The sequence below is a fragment of the Podarcis gaigeae genome, assembly GCF_964106915.1.
Source record: "Podarcis gaigeae genome assembly, chromosome: 15".
In the NCBI taxonomy this organism is placed as follows: domain Eukaryota; kingdom Metazoa; phylum Chordata; class Lepidosauria; order Squamata; family Lacertidae; genus Podarcis; species Podarcis gaigeae.
Genome location: NC_139692.1, coordinates 13219483 through 13240469, shown reverse-complemented (window position 1 = coordinate 13240469; position 20987 = coordinate 13219483). Strand labels below are relative to the sequence as shown.

Genomic DNA, 20987 nt, shown 5'->3' with positions numbered 1-20987 from the left:
ATATGACAGCAGGGGAAACGCTTTAAATAATTCTGACGCTCTCGTTCCGTGCACTTAATTGTTCGATTCTTTGTTTGCTTTCCTTTAAAAGGTAGCATTTCTATTAATTTTCTTCTTGTTGCAAGGTATCAAATGTTATTAAACCACTCTCATTCTGTTGGGATAGCTGAATCTCTTGATGAATTTGAATTGCATGGTTTTGCATTGCAGTCTCTCTTTGAAGTCCTTTTGTCCAAGACTGTCCGTTTTGAGATCGGTTACACCATTAATGGCATAATTACCGCAGTCTGCATTTCATTTTCCACTGATCTCACTGTGTACAATCCCCAACCATCTCTCTCTATGGACCAGAAACTCAAGATGACACCATAGGCTCCTCCAGGCTGCTGTTTTTTATTCTGCATGTGTTCTGCAACATGTCACAACAATAGTGAATTAGCAGTGGATTCATCCCGCTTAAGTTTGTTCTGTGATGCTTCCCCGACGCTGCCACATTATTGCTGTCCAGAGGGGCTACAGTGCAACCAAAGCAGGGGGACAAAATTAAACCAGATATTTTGCATTATAAAAAAAAAAAGTTACAGGGTTTCAGCAGAATGTTACAGGTTATGCACTGATTGGAAATGAAGCTGTGTGACTGCCCCCAGAGCCTCTGCAGGTGCAAACCGTATTGAAAGCGTATGACCATCCCAATAACATCAGTAGCACAAATAATCACGAATGCACAATAAAAAGGATGTCAGGAAAGGCCCTCCATGCATCCGATGAAGTGAATGAAAGCTTATACCATAATAAATGTGTTTTTAAGTCGAAGGCTCTGTTGATTTACTGTATTTTTTGCTCAATAAGAGGCATTTTTTTCCTCCTAAAAAGTAAGGAGGAATGTCTGTGCATCTTATGGAGCAAATGCGTAGTCCCTGGAGCTGAATTGCCCAGGGGCGAAAAGCAGATCCTGTTTGGGGGTTTTTAAGAAAGAGAGAAGGGGGTGTTGAAATGAAGCTGCTGAGCAGCTGATCAGCAAGTGATCAGGAGGGAGATGAGGGACGCTAGTAATAAAGGAGGCTGCCTGGGAGCGGAGAGGTAAAAGCACATGGATCCTCAGGGTTTTTGCATTGGGTCATCCCAAATTCACCATCAGATCACATAGCATGTCCATGGCTACAGCCTGCACCAAAAAAAATCACACATCCACTGTTTCGTGGGGTGCAAAAACATGATTACGAAGCAGGGATCCACATGGATTCTCAGGATTTTTGCATTGGGCTACCCCAAACTCACCATCAAATCACATATCATGTCTGTGGCCACAGCATGAACCACAAAAATCATACATCCACTGTTTCATTCAGAATATATTTTTTTCTTGTTTTCCTCCTATAAAAACTAGGTGCATCTTATGGTCAGGTGCATCTTATGGAGCGAAAAATACTGTATTTTTTAGCACCTTTCCAGCAATGAAGAAAGACATGAAGAGGAAAGACCAGAACATTTGGCCATTTCTCTGATTACTTACAGATAACGTCAAGGTACATCCTGTCGCTGGTTTGGCTATTGACTTCATTTTGGGTGGTGCAGGTGTACCAGCCCATCTGAGTCCGGTTAGACGATGTCAGGTTCAATAGACCCTCCACTGTTTCTGCGACGGATACTGTGCCATCCCGGTTAGTGTAGCGCTGCCATGAATATGTAACAGGAGGTGTCCCCTCCTTCACTGTGCATGTCATCACGACAGGCATGCCTTCCACAGGCGTTGAATTGTTCATCTGCAGGAAAGGCTTTGAAACAGGAACTGCAATAGAGCAAACATAGAGCTCAGCTATGCCCTTGCACTATGCTCTACCTCCACTCTACCTCCGAACGCCACTTGTTTGGAAACGCAGGTGGGCAGACTGCTCCTGCACTCACGTCCTGCCTGGCAGCTTCCCATAGGGACCTGGTTGAGAACTGTGAGAACAGGATCCTGGGTTGGATGGGTCATTGGCCTGATCCAGCAGACTTTTCTTATGTTCTTATGACAGCAACAGAACGTAGATCAAGGATGAGCAAACTTCAGGATAAGAAGAGCAGAAGAACCCTGCTGGGTTGGACCAAAAACTTGTCTAATCCAACCTCGTCTTTCCTACAATGGCTAGCAAGATGCCTCTGCAAAGGCCGAAATCAAGAAAGAAGGGCAATAGCCACATAACACCGGTCTTGAAAGACCTACCTTGGCTCCCAGTACATTTCCAAGCACAATTCAAAGTGTTGGTGCTGACCTTTAAAGCCCTAAACGGCCTCAGCCCAGTATACCTGAAGGAGCATCTCCACCCCCATCGTTCTGCCCAGACACTGAGGTCCAGCTCCGAGGACCTTCTGGTGGTTCCCTCTCTGCGATAAACGAGGTTACAGGGAACCAGGCAAAGGGCCTTCTCGGTAGTGGCGCCTGCCCTGTGGAACCCCTTCCCATCAGATGTCAAAGAAATAAACAACTACCTGACATTTAGAAGACATCTGAAGGCAGCCTTGCTTAGGGAAGTTTTTAATGACTGATGTTTTAATGTATTTTTAATCTCTTGTTGAAAGGCGCCCAGAGTGGCTGGGGAAACCCAGCCAGATGGGCAGGGTATAAGTAAACAACAACAACAGTTATTATTATAATCTCTCATGATTGTTTCCCAACAAATGGTAATTTAAAGGCATGCTCCCTCTGATCTTGGATGGAGTCATTAGCCTTCATAGCTAGTAGACACTGATAAACTTATCATCCATGAATTGATCTAAATTAGTAGTAGTAGTAGTAGTAGTAGTAGTGGGACGCAGGTGGCGCTGTGGGTTAAAGCCTCAGCGCCTAGGACTTGCCGATCGAAAGGTCGGCGGTTCGAATCCCTGCGGTGGGGTGCGCTCCCGCTGCTCGGTCCCAGCGCCTGCCAACCTAGCAGTTCGAAAGCACCTCCGGGTGCAAGTAGATAAATAGGGACCGCTTACCAGCGGGAAGGTAAACGGTGTTTCCGTGTGCGGCTCTGGCTCGCCAGAGCAGCGATGTCACGCTGGCCACGTGACCCGGAAGTGTCTCCGGACAGCGCTGGCCCCTGGCCTCTTGAGTGAGATGGGCGCACAACCCCAGAGTCTGTCAAGACTGGCCCGTACGGGCAGGGGTACCTTTACCTTTACCTTTACTAGTAGTAGTAGTAGTAGTAGTAGTAGTAGTAGTAGTATTTATTGAATTTATATACCGCCCTATACCCTACATATAATGCATTGCAGTAATCTAACCTTGAGGTTACCAGAGCATAGACAACAATAGTTAGTCTATCCCTGTTCAGATAGGGGCGTAGCTGGGCCACCAACCGAAGCTGATGGAAGGCATTCTGGGCCACTGAGGCCATTCGAGCCTCGAGCGACAGCAAAGGATCCAGGAGGACCCTCAAGCTACAAACCTTCTCCTTCAGAGGAAGTGTAACCCCATCAAGAACAGTCGATCTCCCACCCACTTTTAAATCTATTTACATTCTTGGTTGTTGCCACATCTTGTAGAAGTAACTATACCCTGTGAAGTACTTTCACCTACTTCCATTCATTGGATTGTCCCAGGTTCTACTATTACAAGGGAGAAGGAACTTCTCTATTCCCTTTTGTCATGCACAATGACTCCTCCCTTGCTCGTCTCTTTTTTCTAAACTGAAAAGCTTTGAATATTGTAACTTAGCCTCTGGTCCTGAAGGGAGGATATAGCCATCATCGTGACTATCCTGGGATGAGAGACTGAGAGAAGGGATCCCAATCACCCTCACATGCGTTTTCTTAGCTGAAAATTGCAATGTATTTTTCCTTCCCCTTAATTTACAGATGGTGCTGGGAAATACAAGGCTGACTGCCTTAAGATGAGAAAAGGATTAAATCATCCCCTGTCGGAAAGCAAACATAAGCCACTCCAACTGAACTGCTGGCAATGAATGGCAGCTACATACTTCTGAGAGATAATCCCCCAGCAACAAGAAGAGTATTTGACAACTTGAGTTTAACCAACCCCACCAGCAGCAAAATACAGGACCATGAAAGCTCAGCTGCATCATTCTGCATACACAAGAGGACCGGATGTCTGGATGTCACACATGAAACCTGGGATACACGTTCCCCCAATGTCCCTCTTAGAAAGGCCTTCTGACCAGCACAACCGAGGCAGGAATGTTAGCTCTTTTTGCAGAGATCCAATTACTTGGCTGCAACCGTTTTTTATCTCTGGACAAATTTCAAGAGGCCAGAGTGTGCTGGCTGACATTCCTAAGGTGCTTTCAGTAGACAGGATCTTTGACAGCTATGATCAAGATGAGCCAGGCTGCTGTTTGCACAGGAACCCCCCAAGCACATCTGCATATTGTTTTCAATTTTGCCCATTGACCCGAGTCCAGCTGTTGCATTCTGCCAGACTGTCCTGGCTCCAGGATGGGTAGGGGGGGAAAACCTTTGCAAAGGTCCTCAGTGAGGCCCAATTAACCTGGAAAAGGTGTAGACCCAAACCAAAAATTTTCCCACAATCTCTCTGGCCTTGGGTTCTCCATGGACACATCCATGGAAGCATTCACTTCTGCTACAAAATATTTTGCAGCAGAACAAAATTCACTCTGGATTTTCATGCCGATTTTAAAATGCAAGTCAACATAGAAGCAAGATGGAAAGGTCTTATGAACATGGGCACATTCGAAAGCGACACAAATTCAAAACAGATTGGGCCAGTCATCCTTTCTGAAACCCTTTCCTTTCTCCCTGTTTTCCACATTCCTCTCCTTGGCTCCTTTCCCCCTTGTAGGTTCCCAAACACATTTCAAGATAAACACACATGGAACCCCGAGAGGGGGAATTTTGGGGGTACACAATTTGGTGTTGAGAAGTGACAAGAGATCGAAGAGTTAAAACATCCCTCTCCACTGCTGCTTCTCTGCTCTAAATCTCACCTTCCCTAAATGAAGAGGAGATGACATTAATGTGGCCTCAGCCAACATGATCATTGGCCAAGGAGTTGTATAGTTCAGCAGCATTTTCAGAGAAGCGCAGAGGCTCTCAAGGAACAATCCTTCCGCATTTCAGGCGCGCAAAGCTACTTACCCAGAACGATGAGCTCAATATAGAAATAAACGACTTTGATCTCATCTTCTTCGCCATACATTGCCTGGCACAGGAAGCGCCCTTCCGCTGCCGTTTTCAGGTTCTCGATCTCCAGGGTGCTGTTATCCAACGTCACATTCCCCAGAACACCAGAGCCCCTCTCCACTTTGGACTCTACGCCATTGCTGATTGCGACAGCTCTAGGGATGTCCGAGCCCAGCTTGGTGAAACTCCAGAAGACAACCATGGGCGAAGCCGCATCACCGCATGGCAGCAGCACCGAGCGATCGCGCACCCCTTTGACCACATGTTCCTCATACTTGGTTTCTTTTAAAGGGAGCAGTTGACCTAGAGGAAACAAGCAGCTTAAGTTTTCCAGGAATCCCTTTGCAATTGATATCAGCAGGTTTCGCAATGGACACAACTCAAGGGGCGCCAGTACTTATTCCACTAGCATATGGATTTATGCTAGTGCAATAGAATGTTTTCCCTCCTGCAAATCTGTAACTTCCCCCAATCTGCCCAGGAGGTTCAGAGAACCCCGTAATAGATTTAGGGGGCACACAGGAGGAGAAGGTGGGGTAAGTTATGTCACCTAAGCATAAATCCTTGTGCTGGTGGAAGGAGCTGCTTAGTGCTACATTGGCCAACACCTGTATTTTCTATGTCTTGCTCATTCATTTAGTTGAGGATATTAGGAAATGGCATTGTACCACAATGGATTATTTTACCATACAGAACCATATAGTCCAGAGGACTTTCCCAATAGGGAGGAAGAGGTCAGTTCACATCTAAATGTGAATATACCTAATTCAGACTTCCCAAAACAATCATCTCTCTTTTTAAATCTGCACTTTTCTGAATTTTGCAATGCAGTTCTGCAGCCAAATAATGCATACAAAAACATGCAAATTAGGCAAAAGTATGCATTAAGATGTATACATTAGTGAGGATAACATACAAGAGTGTGTTTTATTTGGATGTACTGCTTTCCTCCCAAAAATGTATACTTTGGGCAAAAAGATATAGAGTGGTACCTCAGGTTAAGAACTTAATTCGTTCTGGAAGTCCGTTCTTAACCTGAAACTGTTCTTAACCTGAGGTACTACTTTAGCTAATGGGGCCTCCCACTGTCGCCATGGCACCGCTGCACAATTTCTGTTCTCATCCTGAAGCAAAGTTCTTAACCCGAGATACTTTTCTGGGTTAGTGGAGTCTGTAACCTGAAGCGTCTGTAACCTGAAGTGTCTGTAACCCGAGGTACCACTGTACAAAAATATAAATATTAGGAGGAATGTGAATTAAAATGCTAACTACTTTTTTGTGAGTTCTTTTTTTTAATTTGAGCATCCAAACTGGTAAAGAAATGAGGAGAACTGAATTTAAGATTGAAAAAAATGGAAAGAAACCGAAATTAACATATTTGTCCATCCTAAATTCCAGTTACTTTAGCCCAGCGGTTCTCAACCTGTGGGTCCCCAGATGTTGTTGGACTACAACTCACATCATCCCTGACCACTGGTCATGCTGGCTAGGAATGATGGGAGTTGTAGTCCAACAACATCTGGGGACCCACAGGTTGGGAAACACTGCTTTAGACCTTTAACAGAAGATAATAAGGCCTGCAATCTTCTGTGCACAAAGCACTGAGCTCCCAGTTTATATCCTGCTCCTTCTCAAAAACTGTGGGCAGCTTATATTAATGCACCCTGCAATATTTCATAATTGGGACATGCCAGTGACACTTCTATTTTCATACTAACAATGATTCCCTGAATACTCTCCATCCACCTATTAAACATTGGGCTGCCAGATACCCATCTGCTCTGCCATTTCCCAGTTTGCTGCATTGATTGGATATCAATATAGATATATAACTGCACTACAATCTGCTGTCGCCAGTTCAAAATCAGCCTCATAACATATAAAATAGCAAGCTATGCTTCTTATGATGTTCCAGAACATCAGCCACGTATCTCAGGCAAAGACCTTAATTGGACCCTGTTAACTTGAAATAGGAGGGGTAGTTTTGTTGCCAAGGCTGGCATCAGAGCCCGGCATCCAAGAAGGACCCACTGCTAATGTTTGTTTGAGGAGCTCTTAATAATTTTATTTAATGACCTGGCACTCCCAGCAGTACCAGCTGGCTGGATTTAGTCAATCTTTCATAAAGTTCTTACAAATAACTGGAACCTCTGTGTCCAAAAGCTATATATGGTGTCAAAGTGATCTGAATGTGTAGCCTTTCAGGACTGAGGTGACCACATTCTGAAACAGCTGAACTCTCCAAATCATATTTAAAGAGAGTCTCAGCCACAGTACATTAAAGTAGTCCAGCCTAGGTGGTGTATAATATACAACTGGATAGCTATCTATACATGGTCATGGACCACGGCACTGACAACTATTGCTTAGGAATGAACAAATCTGTCATTTAGGTTCTCTCTGTTTCTCATTTTCCTGTATTAAATTCAGTTTTCCACATTTCTGCTGCAATTTATGGTTCATTTCTTCTTTTTCTTTAATCATGAAAATTTGCTAGCCTTTTAGTGTGAGTTCCTCCTAATAAACGTGGTTTTGTAGGCAATTTTGACACATATACACATTTTTTTGCAGTGCAATTTCCCTTAATGTCATGTAGTTTTAACAAAAAAAAAAATCCTTCCAGTAGCACCTTAAAGACCAACTAAGTCAGTTCTTGGTATGAGCTTTCGTGTGCATGCACACTTCTTCAGATACTGAAGAAGTGTGCATGCACACGAAAGCTCATACCAAGAACTGACTTAGTTGGTCTTTAAGGTGCTACTGGAAGGAATTTTTTTTGTTTTGACTATGGCAGACCAACACGGCTACCTATCTGTAACTGGTCATGTAGCTTTGTATGCTATTTTTTCTAATCACGTTTCTTTCTACACACTACCTGGCTGGAAAACTGCATGGCATACTTTGGAGAAGTATGAATTTCCAAGGATGGCTGAGGTTTGGCTTGCATGTTGATTCGGAAAGTGTGAATTAGATAAGCTCACCTTTAAATATGAAGTGAATAAATTTCTCCCCCGCTCCACCAATCTCCCCATCCAGAATATAGATCAGGGTTCCCCAAACTTTGGTCTCCAGTTGCTTTTGGACTACAATTTCCATAATCCCTGACCACTGGTCCTGCTACCTAGGGATGATGGGAGTTGTAGTCCAAAAACAGCGGGCGAGTCAAGTTTGGGAAACCCTGGTATAGACACATATAGGCTTTTCTATGGTAGCTGGCCTGGCAAAATTTCTATGCGGCTTAGGCCCAGGCTATCTGAAGGAACATATTCTCCGATATGAACCCGCCCATATTTTGAAATCTTAGGTGGAGGCCCTTTCCTTGGTACCGTCACCCTCAAGGCATGCTTGATGGGGACATGGGAGAGGGCCTTCTCAGTGGCTACTCCCAGACTTCGGGACTCCCTACCTAGAGAGGCGAGACTGGCTCCCTCCTTGTTGCCCATCCACTGGCAGGTGAATGTTTTATTCTGAGAGGCCTTGGGGATCTGGTTTTTTTGGGGGGGATTGTTTTTTGAAGAAAAGGGCTTTTAATAGTGCTGCACTGTGTTGCTATCTGTATTTTCATCGATTTTTAAATATTGGATTAATTCTATTTGAGCTTACATACTTTTTAACTATCATATTTCGCATTTAAAATATATATATCCTTGTTATAATTTGTGAAAGTTGCCTTGAGTCCCAGCCTGGGGCAAAGGAAGAAGAAGAAGAAGAAGAAGAAGAAGAAGAAGAAGAAGAAGAAGAAGAAGAAGAAGAAGAAGAAGAAGAAGAAGAAGAAGAAGATACTCAGTGCTTCTTCTTCTTTTTAAGAAAAAAAGATGTCGTTACTCGCCATGAAGTTGTTACAGTAAGTACCCACACTTTTAACATTTGGGGGTGGGAGGTGGAAGTACTGCATACTCTTCAGTATGTCCAGATAAAAAGCACTGATGTTACTCACCATAAGCCACTGTTGGGAGGATGTAGATTATCTTCAGCAGGCTCCTAATTTGTAGGTTCCTTGTCAATCCATAATCCATTGCTCCATGTCACTGCGTGAGGAAGGAACCAGAATCCAGAGAACCCTCCTAGCTCCTTCCGAACCGGCACATCTCTCTAGCCTTCAAGCAAGTGCTCACCACTCTGTCCCCAATTTTTTCGACTTGCTTACTCCACAGACCTTGTTAACCTCTGTGACATAGAAAGCCGGTCTCTCTGGGTCCTCTTTCAGCCTCTCGTCCATCAAAATGCAGCCCTCATCAGTCTCAGGTTACTCCGAATCTCCCCTGATTAATCTTCAATTATTCATTTCTTCTCCTTAATCTCGTTTCCTTGATCTATTATGCAGGAGCTTCTTCATATATGATGAGTCAACTTTCTTTGGTTTTAGCATCTTGGCCTCTAGCACGAGATAAAGATCGAGAATATTCGGTTCTCCCTAGGAAAATCTAAGTCATGAGCTTCAAATCTAAAACCATAACCAGGAGTCAAATCTATTTCGTGTTTTCCAAAAGCAGACAAAGCAGGTCTTTCATTTATTGATTTAATGCATACATATCTTTCCTCCAAGGCACTCAAGGTAGTGTAGTCTACTTTATCCAGTTTTATCCTCTCAGCAACTCTGTGAGGTAGGTTATGCTGACAGATAGCCACTGGCCCAAGATCACCCAGTGAGCTTCAGGTCCTAGTCTGACACTCTAACCCAAGGGTAGCCAACCTGGTGTCCTCCAGATGTTGCTGGACCACAACTCCCATCATCCCTGACTATTGACCATGCTAGCTGGGGGTGATGGGAGCTGAAGTCCAACCTCTGCTTTAACTACTATGCCACACCAATTCTCTTTTTGTCTGAGGTAACCCTGAAGTCACACTTAAGGATATTGAATTCAGTAAGGCTTACTGCAGCGAAAGCATTCATAAATTGGAGCTTCGAGGATGTGCTTGACTCTCTTGCCTATTGAAAGCAGTAGGGCTTGAAGGTTTTTCGCACTTGCCTGCTTATGTCTTAAGTTTACAACCATAAGAAAATAGACACAGTTAGTCTGTTGGACTGTGCAGTTCAGTATTGTCTATATTGTCAGGGGGAAAACAATGCTGTCCAAGGTTGTAAAGACTGCGGAGAGAATAATTGGGTGCACTCTTCCCACCTTGGATCAAATCTATGCTTCCATGTGCTATAAAAAAGCTGCAGAGATAGTGCAGGACAGTGCGCACCCTGGAAATTATCTCTTTCAGCTTCTGCCTTCTGGAAGAAGGTACAGGGTTATAAAGACTAGGACTAGACGCCTGAGAAACAGTTTCTATCCAAATGCGATTTTGGTTTTAAATGCAGTGTAAGGCGTCTCTATGGGAGTATATTGTATTTAAAAATGGGGTATCAGAGTTTTTAGGGGGGGTAACCAGGTTGGGATAGCTGGGATAGCAGGCTTGTTGGTTTTTGAATGTCTTATGTAGATTTTTTCAATTTCGCTGTTCTGTATGGGACAATGACAATAAAGATTATCGTATCGTATCGTATTAACCAACAATGTCTCTCCAGGGCTTCAGACAGGGGCCCATTTGCAGCCCTGCCTGTTGATACCAGCGAGTGAACTTGGGACTTTGTGCATTCAAAGAAGACGTTCTTCCACTGAACTGCAACCCTTCCTGCGAACTATAATGCAAACTGGATATTGGAGCTGTGTCTGGGTGGCCAATGCCCTGTTAACTCTCCCTATATCTTATAAAGCAGAAATGAAACCTTTATCCAGAACAAAAACCCCAGGAGATAAAGAGCAAATTTGCTGTGCAACAAATAGAGCTAAGAAATTGCAACACAACGCCTTCATTCAGAACAGAGCAAGACCCAACTACTCTGTGTGAACACATCAACATCATCATAAAAATACCCTGACTTCTGGATGCTGCAAAGGAGGAAAATGTACTTCCTTGTGCCTCTATGATGCTGGATGGCATCTGCCTCTCAATGCTCATCCTTCAACATTATCATGTAGTATTAGAAATCACCCCAGAATTGGCCCTACTAAACATCTTCCAAGACAATAATGCCCATTTACACCCCAAAGAACTCATATAACCCACCTACTTTCAGCAGCCAGAAACACCATAACCAGACACTGGAGAGACCTGTCAGGAGTAAGCATGGACCAATGGTACCAAATAGTATGGGAACAGCCTTACTAGAAAAATTAACCAATAAACTGAAACTGACACAGGAACAAATAGAAGAAGACACCTTCACCCCAGTATGGCTCCCCTTTATCACATACACAGCCCAACAATACAATGACAAAAATCCACCAACAGCATACGAATCAGTATGGCTAACCTGATCCAAAACACCCACCACCCCACTCACAGACAAAAACAAAGATCACCACAGCCAATCCCAAAGAAGCAACCACACCCTAGGCCAACCCCAACCTCTCTCACCACCAAAGAAACACAAGTGAACAGCAGAGAACCTGCACAAGTGACGCTGACACAAAACCCCACATATATTAAGTATACAGTGGTACCTCAGGTTACATAAGCTTCAGGTTACATACACTTCAGGTTACAGACTCCACTAACCCAGAAAGAATGCTTCAGGTTAAGAACTTGGCTTCAGGATGAGAACAGAAATCGTGCTCCGGTGGCACGGTGGCAGCAGGAGGCACCATTAGCTAAAGTGGTCTTCTGGTTAAGAACAGTTTCAGGTTAAGAACGGACCTCCGGAACGAATTAAGTACTTAACCCAAGGTACCACTGTAATAGAAACATCGCCTCCCGACCCCACCACCGCTCACCTTCCCCCCCACCTCTTTCCCCCTCTTCTTCCTAATGTCTCAACAAATGAAACTGATCTGTAAAAAATGTTACTTGGGGGGGAAAGAGAGAGAGAGAGAGATTGCACATACTTTTGAAAACCAAGAAAATCTTTTAAAAAAACAAAAACATTCTCACATAGTCATTGTCACAAAGGTGGTTTTATAATGAATCAGAGGGTGTCATCAGAATGCTATAAGTTCATCTGGGAACTTCTGGCCTAGGAATCTAATGTGGGTCTCCAGCCCTCTCTATCTAGCTCTGGAAACTGTCCCCAGGTCATGCCCCACATCACTCTTGCTCCACACCTTCCTTTGGGTGCTTTTGCCAGGCAGAAATGTCATACCCTCCAACATTTCTCTGATGAAAAGAGGGACATCCCATTCCATAATGATAATTTTACTATTTATACCCCACACATCTTACTGAGGTGCCCTAATCATTCTGAGCAGCTTCCAACATATGTAAAAAGATAATAGAACATTAAACATTTTAAAAAACACTTCCCTATACAAGATTGCCTTCAGGCGGCTCGGGGGTCAGATAACTCCATACCCTCCAACATTTCTCTGACATGCTAAGGAAAAGCAGAACATTCCGGGATCAAATCAGAAACCAGGACAGCTTCTCTAAATCAGGGACATCCCTGGAAAATAGGGGCACTTGCAGGGTCTGAAACGTGTCCTGAAGTGTAGCAACAGTTATTGCTTGCATGGATTAATAAGGCTGATCGCCAAAGAATTGATGCTTTTGAATTAAGGTGCTGGAGGAGACTCTTGAGAGCAGTGGCAGAACTTCATGCTCTGGCACTGGGGGCGGAGAGCAAGTGGGGGTGGGGTGGCGTGCGTCTGGGGTGTGGTGTGCCACCTGCGGGGGCGGGGCACCCAGCGCGGGCAGAGGGCCAGCCAAGATGGCACTCTGGGGTTCGCATTGCTGGGGGCAGTGCGCTCCCTCCGCACTCCTCTTCCTCCGCCAGTGCTTGAGAGTCCCATGGACTGCAAGACGATCAGACCTCTCCATTCTGAAGGAAATCAGTCCTGAGTGCTCACTGGAAGGACAGATCCTGAAGCTGAGGCTCCAATACTTTGGCCACCTCATGAGAAGAGAAGACTCCCTGGTAAGGACCCTGATGTTGGGAAAGATGGAGGGCACAAGGAGAAGGGGATGACAGAGGATGAGATGGTTGGACAGTGTTCTTGAAGCTACCAGCATGAGTTTGACCAAACTGCGGGAGGCAGTGGAAGACAGGAGTGCCTGGCGTGCTCTGGTCCATGGGGTCATGAAGAGTCAGACACGACTAAACGACTAAACAACAACAACAAATATATGGTGCACAAATCTGTATTTGGCATGGCTAGAATGTAGAGTCGTATCTGTTGCTCCACTCATTTTTGCCTCAGATCCTGCCCACCACTAGCACGTGGTCCCCAGAAAGCTACCCATGCAGGAATGCGGCCCTCAGGTGAAAAAAAGGCTTCCCACTCCTGTTTTATTATGAATAGCAGAGGTCCCTTGGAGAGATTTATTACCATTCAGCTACTGAAATAAGATTCCGTGCTCTTAATGGAGTGTTGAAAGACACCTTGGGCATCTCGCTCACGTGGGAGCCAGGTTAGGTATCAATGCGTTACTTATTCATTGCAGGGATGGTCAGTGGTTTTAATTTTCATCCAGGCTTTTACAGGGCGGGGGAAGGAAGGTCAAACTTCCCCCACTGAGCACTGCTCAAGATCAAAGCATAAGTCAAGCACAAACACCATCTGGGTCGGCCGAGGTCTTTGTTCACAACAGAGCAGCAAGCAGCCTTTGGACCCTGGAAGGTTACATAGCAGCATTCGCCTTGAGATGTTGGCCATTGCACAAGTGACCCAGTGTTAGATTAGTACCACATATTAGAAACACTATCCATTTCTTATGGAGACAACAGGCCAAGACCTGTAGAGGTGGGTGTTGAAAGAGCAGTGGAGCGGATGGCACCCACATCACTCTGGCCATGGGATCTGGTCCAGAGATATTTGCATATACAATTCCAACCATTTGGCAGCCAATGGGGATGGCAGGACCTGTCACTTTCGGTTCTTTTGGCTTCTCATTTTCTTAAATTCAGTTCTCCACATTTCTGCAGATTTTTTTAAAAAATCATGAAAATTCATCAGCACGTTAGTGCCAGATTTATGTTAATAAACACATTTTTGTATGCAGTTTTGACTTACGTATGTATGCATGCAATTTCTCCTAATATAATGGAAATTTGTATGTTATGTTCACTAATATATTCATTTCTATGCACACCTTTCCCTAATACATGTATTTTCGTAAACATTGTTTGTTTGGTGAACTGCACTGCAAAATTCAGATAAGTGTGAATTTCACAAGATGGCTGGATTTCGGTTCACATGTTGCCTTGGAAAATGCGAATTTGATAGATTTGCCTTTCAGTTCAAACTGCGATGACTTTCTCCCCCATTCCTAACTTCAGGTAAGAGATGGGAAGGGAATATGTACACCTTGGATGAGAGAGAGAGGTGGTTTGCTTTTTCTTCTCTCTTGCTTCACTGTTGGCTGGTATTCATAACATATCTCCAGTGTGATTGTTTTGTGATTTTCCCATTTTATATTTGCTGTACTCGTGTGGTACTCATGTTCTGTATGAGGAAGTGGTGTTTTTGTCTGCTAATGTTTTCTTCTTGTTGTGAGCTGCTTTGAGCTCAATCTGGTTGTTGGGGAAAAGGTGTACAGAAACATTAAATAAAATTGAATGCTTGCTCACCCATGGCTTGGCTTAACGTTGCATGCAAACTGGACCAACACTTTTAGGCCTAGCCTGTTTAGTGTGTTTAATTACTACAGGATTATGCACTGCTAGACAGAGGCAGGAGTGTTGCGATGGAAATTTCCAGTATTTGCCTTTCTGAGACAGGAGGGTGAGGACTATTTATCTTGGAGAATCGCTAAGAGTCCCAGTCACTCAGACCTAATTTAAACTTGTCTGGCTGTGAGTTTGGGGTGACTTAACCTGTTTGGATTCAATAAAGCTGCCTGTCCTCCCACGGTTATCTGCCTCCTTTCCTTCATGCCTATATATTTTCCGCATGCCCTTTCCAAAGAGTTTTCACTCTCCTCCCTTCACACCAAAAGAGAGTCCTTCTGACAGCTCCCCCTCCCTTTTAAGCATCGTGCAGGAAGTTTTGTCACCTTTCCAGGAAAAAAAAATATATATCTTGGGATTTCAGTCAGGAGGACATGATGAAATGGTTTAAAACAAAAAAACAGACTTGGTCATACAGAAGAGAACATCTCCAACACCCTTGAGAAAGCATCACATTTCCCAACAATCTGTTCCAACTGCCATAACAAAATTGACATGTTCGGTCCTAGAAGGGCATTTCAGATGAAAAGGAGACAAAATAACCTTGTGGCCTTTCCTCTCACCCGCCGCCCTCCCCTCCCCAGATGGCTCATGAAAAGACAGCTAGCTTGTGGCAAGTACATGACATAAGATTACCTCATAGGGCATTTCCTGTCATTTTAGCTGCATTGAAACACACACGTCATATCCCGTTTTTCAGCTCACAGATTTCTTAGATACATCAAAGTCAGGTGCTGGCGGACTTTGTGGAGCTGGTCCTAAGCCAGATTCATTGCCATACATTTAAAGCACTGCGATACCACTTTAAACAGACATGGCTTCCCTCAAATAATTCTGGGAGCTGTAGTTTGCTAAGGGTGCTGAGTATTGTTAGAAGACCCCTATTAATCCCCTCACAGAGCTAAAATTCCCAGAGTAGTTTAACAGCTAACCCTCCGTCACAGGGAACTCAGGAAATCAAAGCTCTGTGAGAACAGGGGGCTCCTAACAACTTTCGGCACCCTTAACAGGTCACAGCTCCCAAAATTTGGAAGCAGGAAGCCATGGCTATGGTATCATAGCACTGTAAACATATGAGGTAAATGTGTCCCAAGACAATTTGCTGCTTGGATCAGAACAGCAAATGGTGCCCCTCTCCGCACAAGTCAAAGTCCTCTAAAGTTTTTGCTGTGGATACCTGGGAGGAAACATAACGTATGAATGCATCATTTTCTCTTCCTCCCTATTCATCCCAAGCAGCACTGTTTCCATTCCCCTGCAGTTCACCCCTTGTTAAAAGTAGTGAGAGATGTTGGGAGACCCCTATTCCTCTCACACAGCTACAATTCTCAGAGTCCCTTGTGAAGACAAATTTGCTGTCAAACCACTCTGAAAATCATAGCTCCATTAGGGGAATAGGAGTCTCCTAACAACTCTCGGCACCCTTAACAAACTACAGGCCTCAGAAATCTTTGTGGAAAGACATTTAAAGTCATATGAAAAGGCCTAAGACCCTGAGAATTATGCCCAAGCCTCCCTTGTCCTCTAAAAGGGCTATAACTCTGCTTCACAAGCACACTTGAATTACTTCTCGGGTTTGTTTCCTCTTGAGGGCATAAAATAGATTTCTTTTCAGAGCTGGGGTGTGTGTTTTTTTATTCTTTTCCTCACACACACTTAAAAGTGGGATGCTGCAGAGAACTTGGCAAAAAATAGAATCCCTCCCCTCCAAAAAGCAGCCCAGATTCTAAATGGGGGGGAGAGAAGAGAGAGCCCAAAAGGAGTGCCTTCCCTAAGCAACGTGCACATTACTATTTACCACGAGCGGCAACAAATGCCAGCGTCTCCACAAGGCCTCTTTTTCCAGCAAGGAGGCACATCACTCCCCAAGGGACAGATACGATTACGAAGCATGGTACAGACCACACACAGCGAGTACAGAAAAACACACGTTGAATTATCAGCTTTCCTTGGGTTACTCGCCCAGCCTAGGCTGATTCTTTCGCCGAGGCTGTCCCGTGTCTGAATTTTCTGAGTTTGGGGTGGGGGTGGGGGTGGGGAACAGGGACTCCTGACTCAATAAAGATGAAAATAAAGGCACAAAGGGACTGCTTGGAGATGGGGGGGTGCTGTAAATACGGGACGTTGCTGTTGTTTGTTTTCTCGACGGCGACAGAAACCGCAGAGCACACTTTTAAAGCTGCCTTGGCTCTCAGCTCCGCTGTTCCTGCCAAAGCCAGGAATCTCATTAGGTCTCCCCTCCAATACTATAGTTTGGCACTAAACATGTTGCCCAGAGGCAAGTAGTAAGCATCTTCAATCTGGTCGCATGCAGTCTGAGACAGACCTTGCCTCCCGTATGTTCAGACAGGAGATTCTTGACTTCATTAACTGATCAGCTCATTGATGACCCTTTTTCCTCAGCCTTCCTCCACAGAGCATATACAAAACTGAACAACTGTTTGATTTGCTTCAAGATAGTGCCATGAGAAAATTAGGGGTTGACTTTTACAGCCCAGCTCCCCCAAGGGACTCCCCAAATATCCCGTAAGTCCATGATCGGTCAAAGAAGAATAGGTGGAGGTTAGAACCAGCCAAAGCAAGGCAGATATTTATTTTTCTGTTGTAACAGAGTCTCCCTACCTTGCAAGGGGGTGATGACCCAGAACAAAAGCGTGCAACAACTTTTAAAGGCAAGAAATTGCCCAACCCCTTAGCCAAGGACCACCTACAAGCCATACCAGCGTCACAGAAAGAGGCGGTCTACAACAGAAATTTGAGAGTGTGGCTTGTCACCTGTCTGTCAAGATCATGCTTGATGATTGCCTTATCCTGGCCAGTCTGGGCCATTCTTTTGAAACGGTAAATACCTTAGTTCTGGGATTCATTGTCCTAGACCTCCTTTATTCATGTGAGAAGTTTATCTATTTACAGAGTTGGAAGGATTTTGCAGATGAAAAGAACTATTGGGAAAGGTTTTTCCAAGATACTTCCTTCTACTGGGTGCACCTTAAAATTTGTGTAAACAATAGGAGTGATGGTTTGCTCTGCTGAAGCAGCCGGTGAGGTTTCCTTTGTAGAAGAAGCCAGAAATGGCTATGATTTTCAGTAGTGCAGGATGCATTGAGCTGCTTTATCAGCAAACAGCATGTTCTTTTCTCTAACACTCACCAGGGTGAGGGGCTGCTGAACAATTTCAATTTATTAACTTCTCCTAGTGTTGTGCTTTCCCCTCTACCTTGACTCACCATTACAGCCAAACCAGATTTCAACCTAATGCTGGCCTTTCTCTCCATCTGGCTGCATGTTATGACTATTTTGAACAGGGATGAAGAACCTGTTACAGTTTGAGAGCCACGTTCCCTTTTGGACAACTTTCCAGTTCAAGAACTCATTGCAGGCAGGCAAAAGCATTCAAAGAAAGCGCAAAGCAGAGGTGGTGAGGAAGATGACTCAGGAGGTTCTAGCTTGGGGAGAGTCCCAGAGGCCAGATATAGAGGCCTCACTCAGCCCCCAGGCCTGAGCTTCCCCACCCCTGATTTAGAAGCTTCAGCTGGTACTAAACATAGCCTCTTGCCTCTCATTGTTGGTTGGGTTAATATGGTGGGTTGTCGACCAACATAAATACAACAGTTGTGGTTTGGCAGATGAACCAGTCTTGTGCATGAATCATAGAGTTGGAAGGAGTCTTGTAGGCAGTACAGCTCCCTGCTTGATGCAGGAACTCCCCAGCTAGAGCCTCTGCCTGAAGACCCCCAGTGAGGGAGAGGCCACCCCCCCCCCCGGGTGATTGGTTGGTTCCAGTGTCAAACGTCCGCTACGTTTTCTCCTGACGTTCTGCTGAAACCTACCCTCCAGCCCATTATATCTCATCAACTTGGAACAGGCACATTTGAAGAGGATAAGGCTATTGGGGCCAATAACCACAATGGCTACCTGTCCTCCCTTCCTCTGAATTTCAGGCGCTGGGAATCACGAGTGGGAGAGCACTGTTGAACTCTGGTCCTGTTTGCAAACTTCCCATAGGCATCTGGTTGGCTACTGTAAGAACAGAATGCTGGATTAGATGGGGATCTGGACTGAACCAGCAGGACTCTTCCTATTTTCTTATGGTAGATCTGCTCTCCAGGGCAGCCTTACCAGAGGGATTTGGCTGGTCCACTGTTGGAAGTGGAATACTGGACTAGACAAGCCTTTGATATCTGATCTAGGAAGGCAATTCTTGGGTCCTAATGCCTTTTACCCATTTGTTTGTTTCTCCATTCACACCCATGGTGCCAGATGCACTTTTGCAAGTTATTATCCCAAAGGAACTTTGCACATGATCAGAGAAGCTTATCATAGTGCACAGGGATTTTTGAAAACAAGAACTAGTGGGAGCCTTAACATTGCTGACCTTCCAGAGAGAAACCCTGGGGCTGTTGGTCCTTTCTCACTCCCGACTGACAATGATCACTGGGTCATAGTGCTCAACAGTCCATGTACACAGCCTTTTTCTGCAGGAAATTGTTTGAAGTCTGTCTGCCAAAGAGAATGTTGCGATATTTCTTTTAAAAAACAAAATAAATGCCTTCAATCACACAATCATCAGGGTGTTGTCTTACACAGTTCACTTCTTCATTCCATTAATGGGCACGGAGAAAAACAGCGGAGCTATTTCTTCTTGTTTAAAAGAAGCTATTTTTGGTGGAAACCAGTTTGCTATCAAATTCAGCATAAATGTCATCCTGAGTAAGAAAATATTCAAGTGATATATTCTATTCTTCCTGGAATGAACATTTCGTTCCCGAAACACAAAAGCAAACCAGGCAGATACATAAAGTATACAGATGGGGTGAGCCAAAGGCAGGTGGGCATCTGCTGGAAGATCTCTGGGCGATGTGCAGCTCTGATGGCAAGAGTGTCTAACACCTAGTGGTTCAGCAATTGCAATAACAGCCCCACATTTTTCACTTGAATTCAGCTGCTGGAAAGGAAAAAAATGAATCAACAGCAGACTTGGGAAGCTCAGTTCAGCTCTTCAATAGAAAATGAATTCCTAGGTCACTCCCATACATTCTCTTTATTCAGCATTCATTCCAATTTGTTTGTGGGGAGGTCAGATGATGTGTGAAAGCAAGTGTATAACTACAATGGAATTCGTGGGTGCACAACGAAGCTGAATGGATGGGTGAAATGGAATGGAATGGATGAAAGAGGAGCAGACAATTTCTTTTTAAAAATATTTATTTATTTGGTTTTTCAAATTAAGATTTTACAGAGATATATCAAACATAAATCATAAAAACAAGACTCCAAGGAATCTCCTGGACTTCCATCCTCCCCTTTGTGGGTCCTATTATTGATCATTTCATCCCACATCTTTTATAATACTCCAAATTCTTTACCTCTTCCATTATGTCCAGAATTCAACCTTAAACTACAAGTGATATTCCAATCCTACTAACAATTTTAACTGTTTACAATAGTCTTTAAGATAAGTTATAAATTTTCCCCATTCCTTATTAAAATTTTGGTCTTCCTGATTTCTGATTCTTCTGGTCATTTTAGCCATTTCGGCATAGTCCATCAACTTGATCTGCCATTCTTCTTTGGTAGGAACTTTATCTTCTTTCCATCTCTGGGCCAGTAACATCCGTGCAGCTGTGGTCGCATACAAATGTTGTCTTAAACATCTTTTTTCATTTCATTATAAATCATTTCCCAATAATTTTTTATTACTCCCTTTTCACAAAACATCTGATCTTTGGGGGAAATAGTTTTATTGCTCAAGACCTCCCAACGGAAGCAGATTTAGGGGAGTACGACCGGTTCGCCTGTGCGAGGTGAGAGGGCACTGCAGGGGGGTGCCACAACAATGTTGAACAATGGAATGTGAGATGTGGAAGGGGGTGCAAAATTTTGGCATCACAGGAAGCGCCACTGAAATTTCAAAGCCTGAAGTCTGCCGCTGCTGTAAACTGCGCATCCTGAATTTGCTGGTATATGATCAAATTACTTCTAAAAATAGCAACAGACTGGGGGCACCCCTAGGTTCTGTATGTGCTGAGATGCATCCTGTTCTTTCATTCTAAGTATATGGTAGATCTTGGGGTTATAGTAAAAAGAAAGTCGATCTGACAGGCCTGAAGTCTGCCCCCATCTTGCTCTAAAGAATAGCACCCAAACTGGGAACTTTATAGAAGCATCACTGATGACTTGGAGGTCACTTACATATCCCAAAGAAAGA

The 20987-nt window shown here is 44.3% G+C and overlaps 1 protein-coding gene across 1 annotated transcript in view; it reads right to left on the bottom strand.

Moving 5' to 3' along the window:
- VSIG10L2 (V-set and immunoglobulin domain containing 10 like 2) overlaps positions 1-20987 on the bottom strand; it is a 66369-nt gene that overhangs the window by 24787 nt on the left and 20595 nt on the right. Inside the window, exons 3-6 of the mRNA XM_083713502.1 lie at positions 11185-11229; positions 9065-9504; positions 5083-5430; positions 1514-1789 (exon numbers count right to left, since the gene is read on the bottom strand). Coding sequence (XP_083569628.1) covers positions 1514-1789; positions 5083-5430; positions 9065-9143 — 703 coding nt within the window. The 5' untranslated portion in view covers positions 9144-9504; positions 11185-11229. The remainder of the gene's footprint in view (positions 1-1513; positions 1790-5082; positions 5431-9064; positions 9505-11184; positions 11230-20987) is intronic.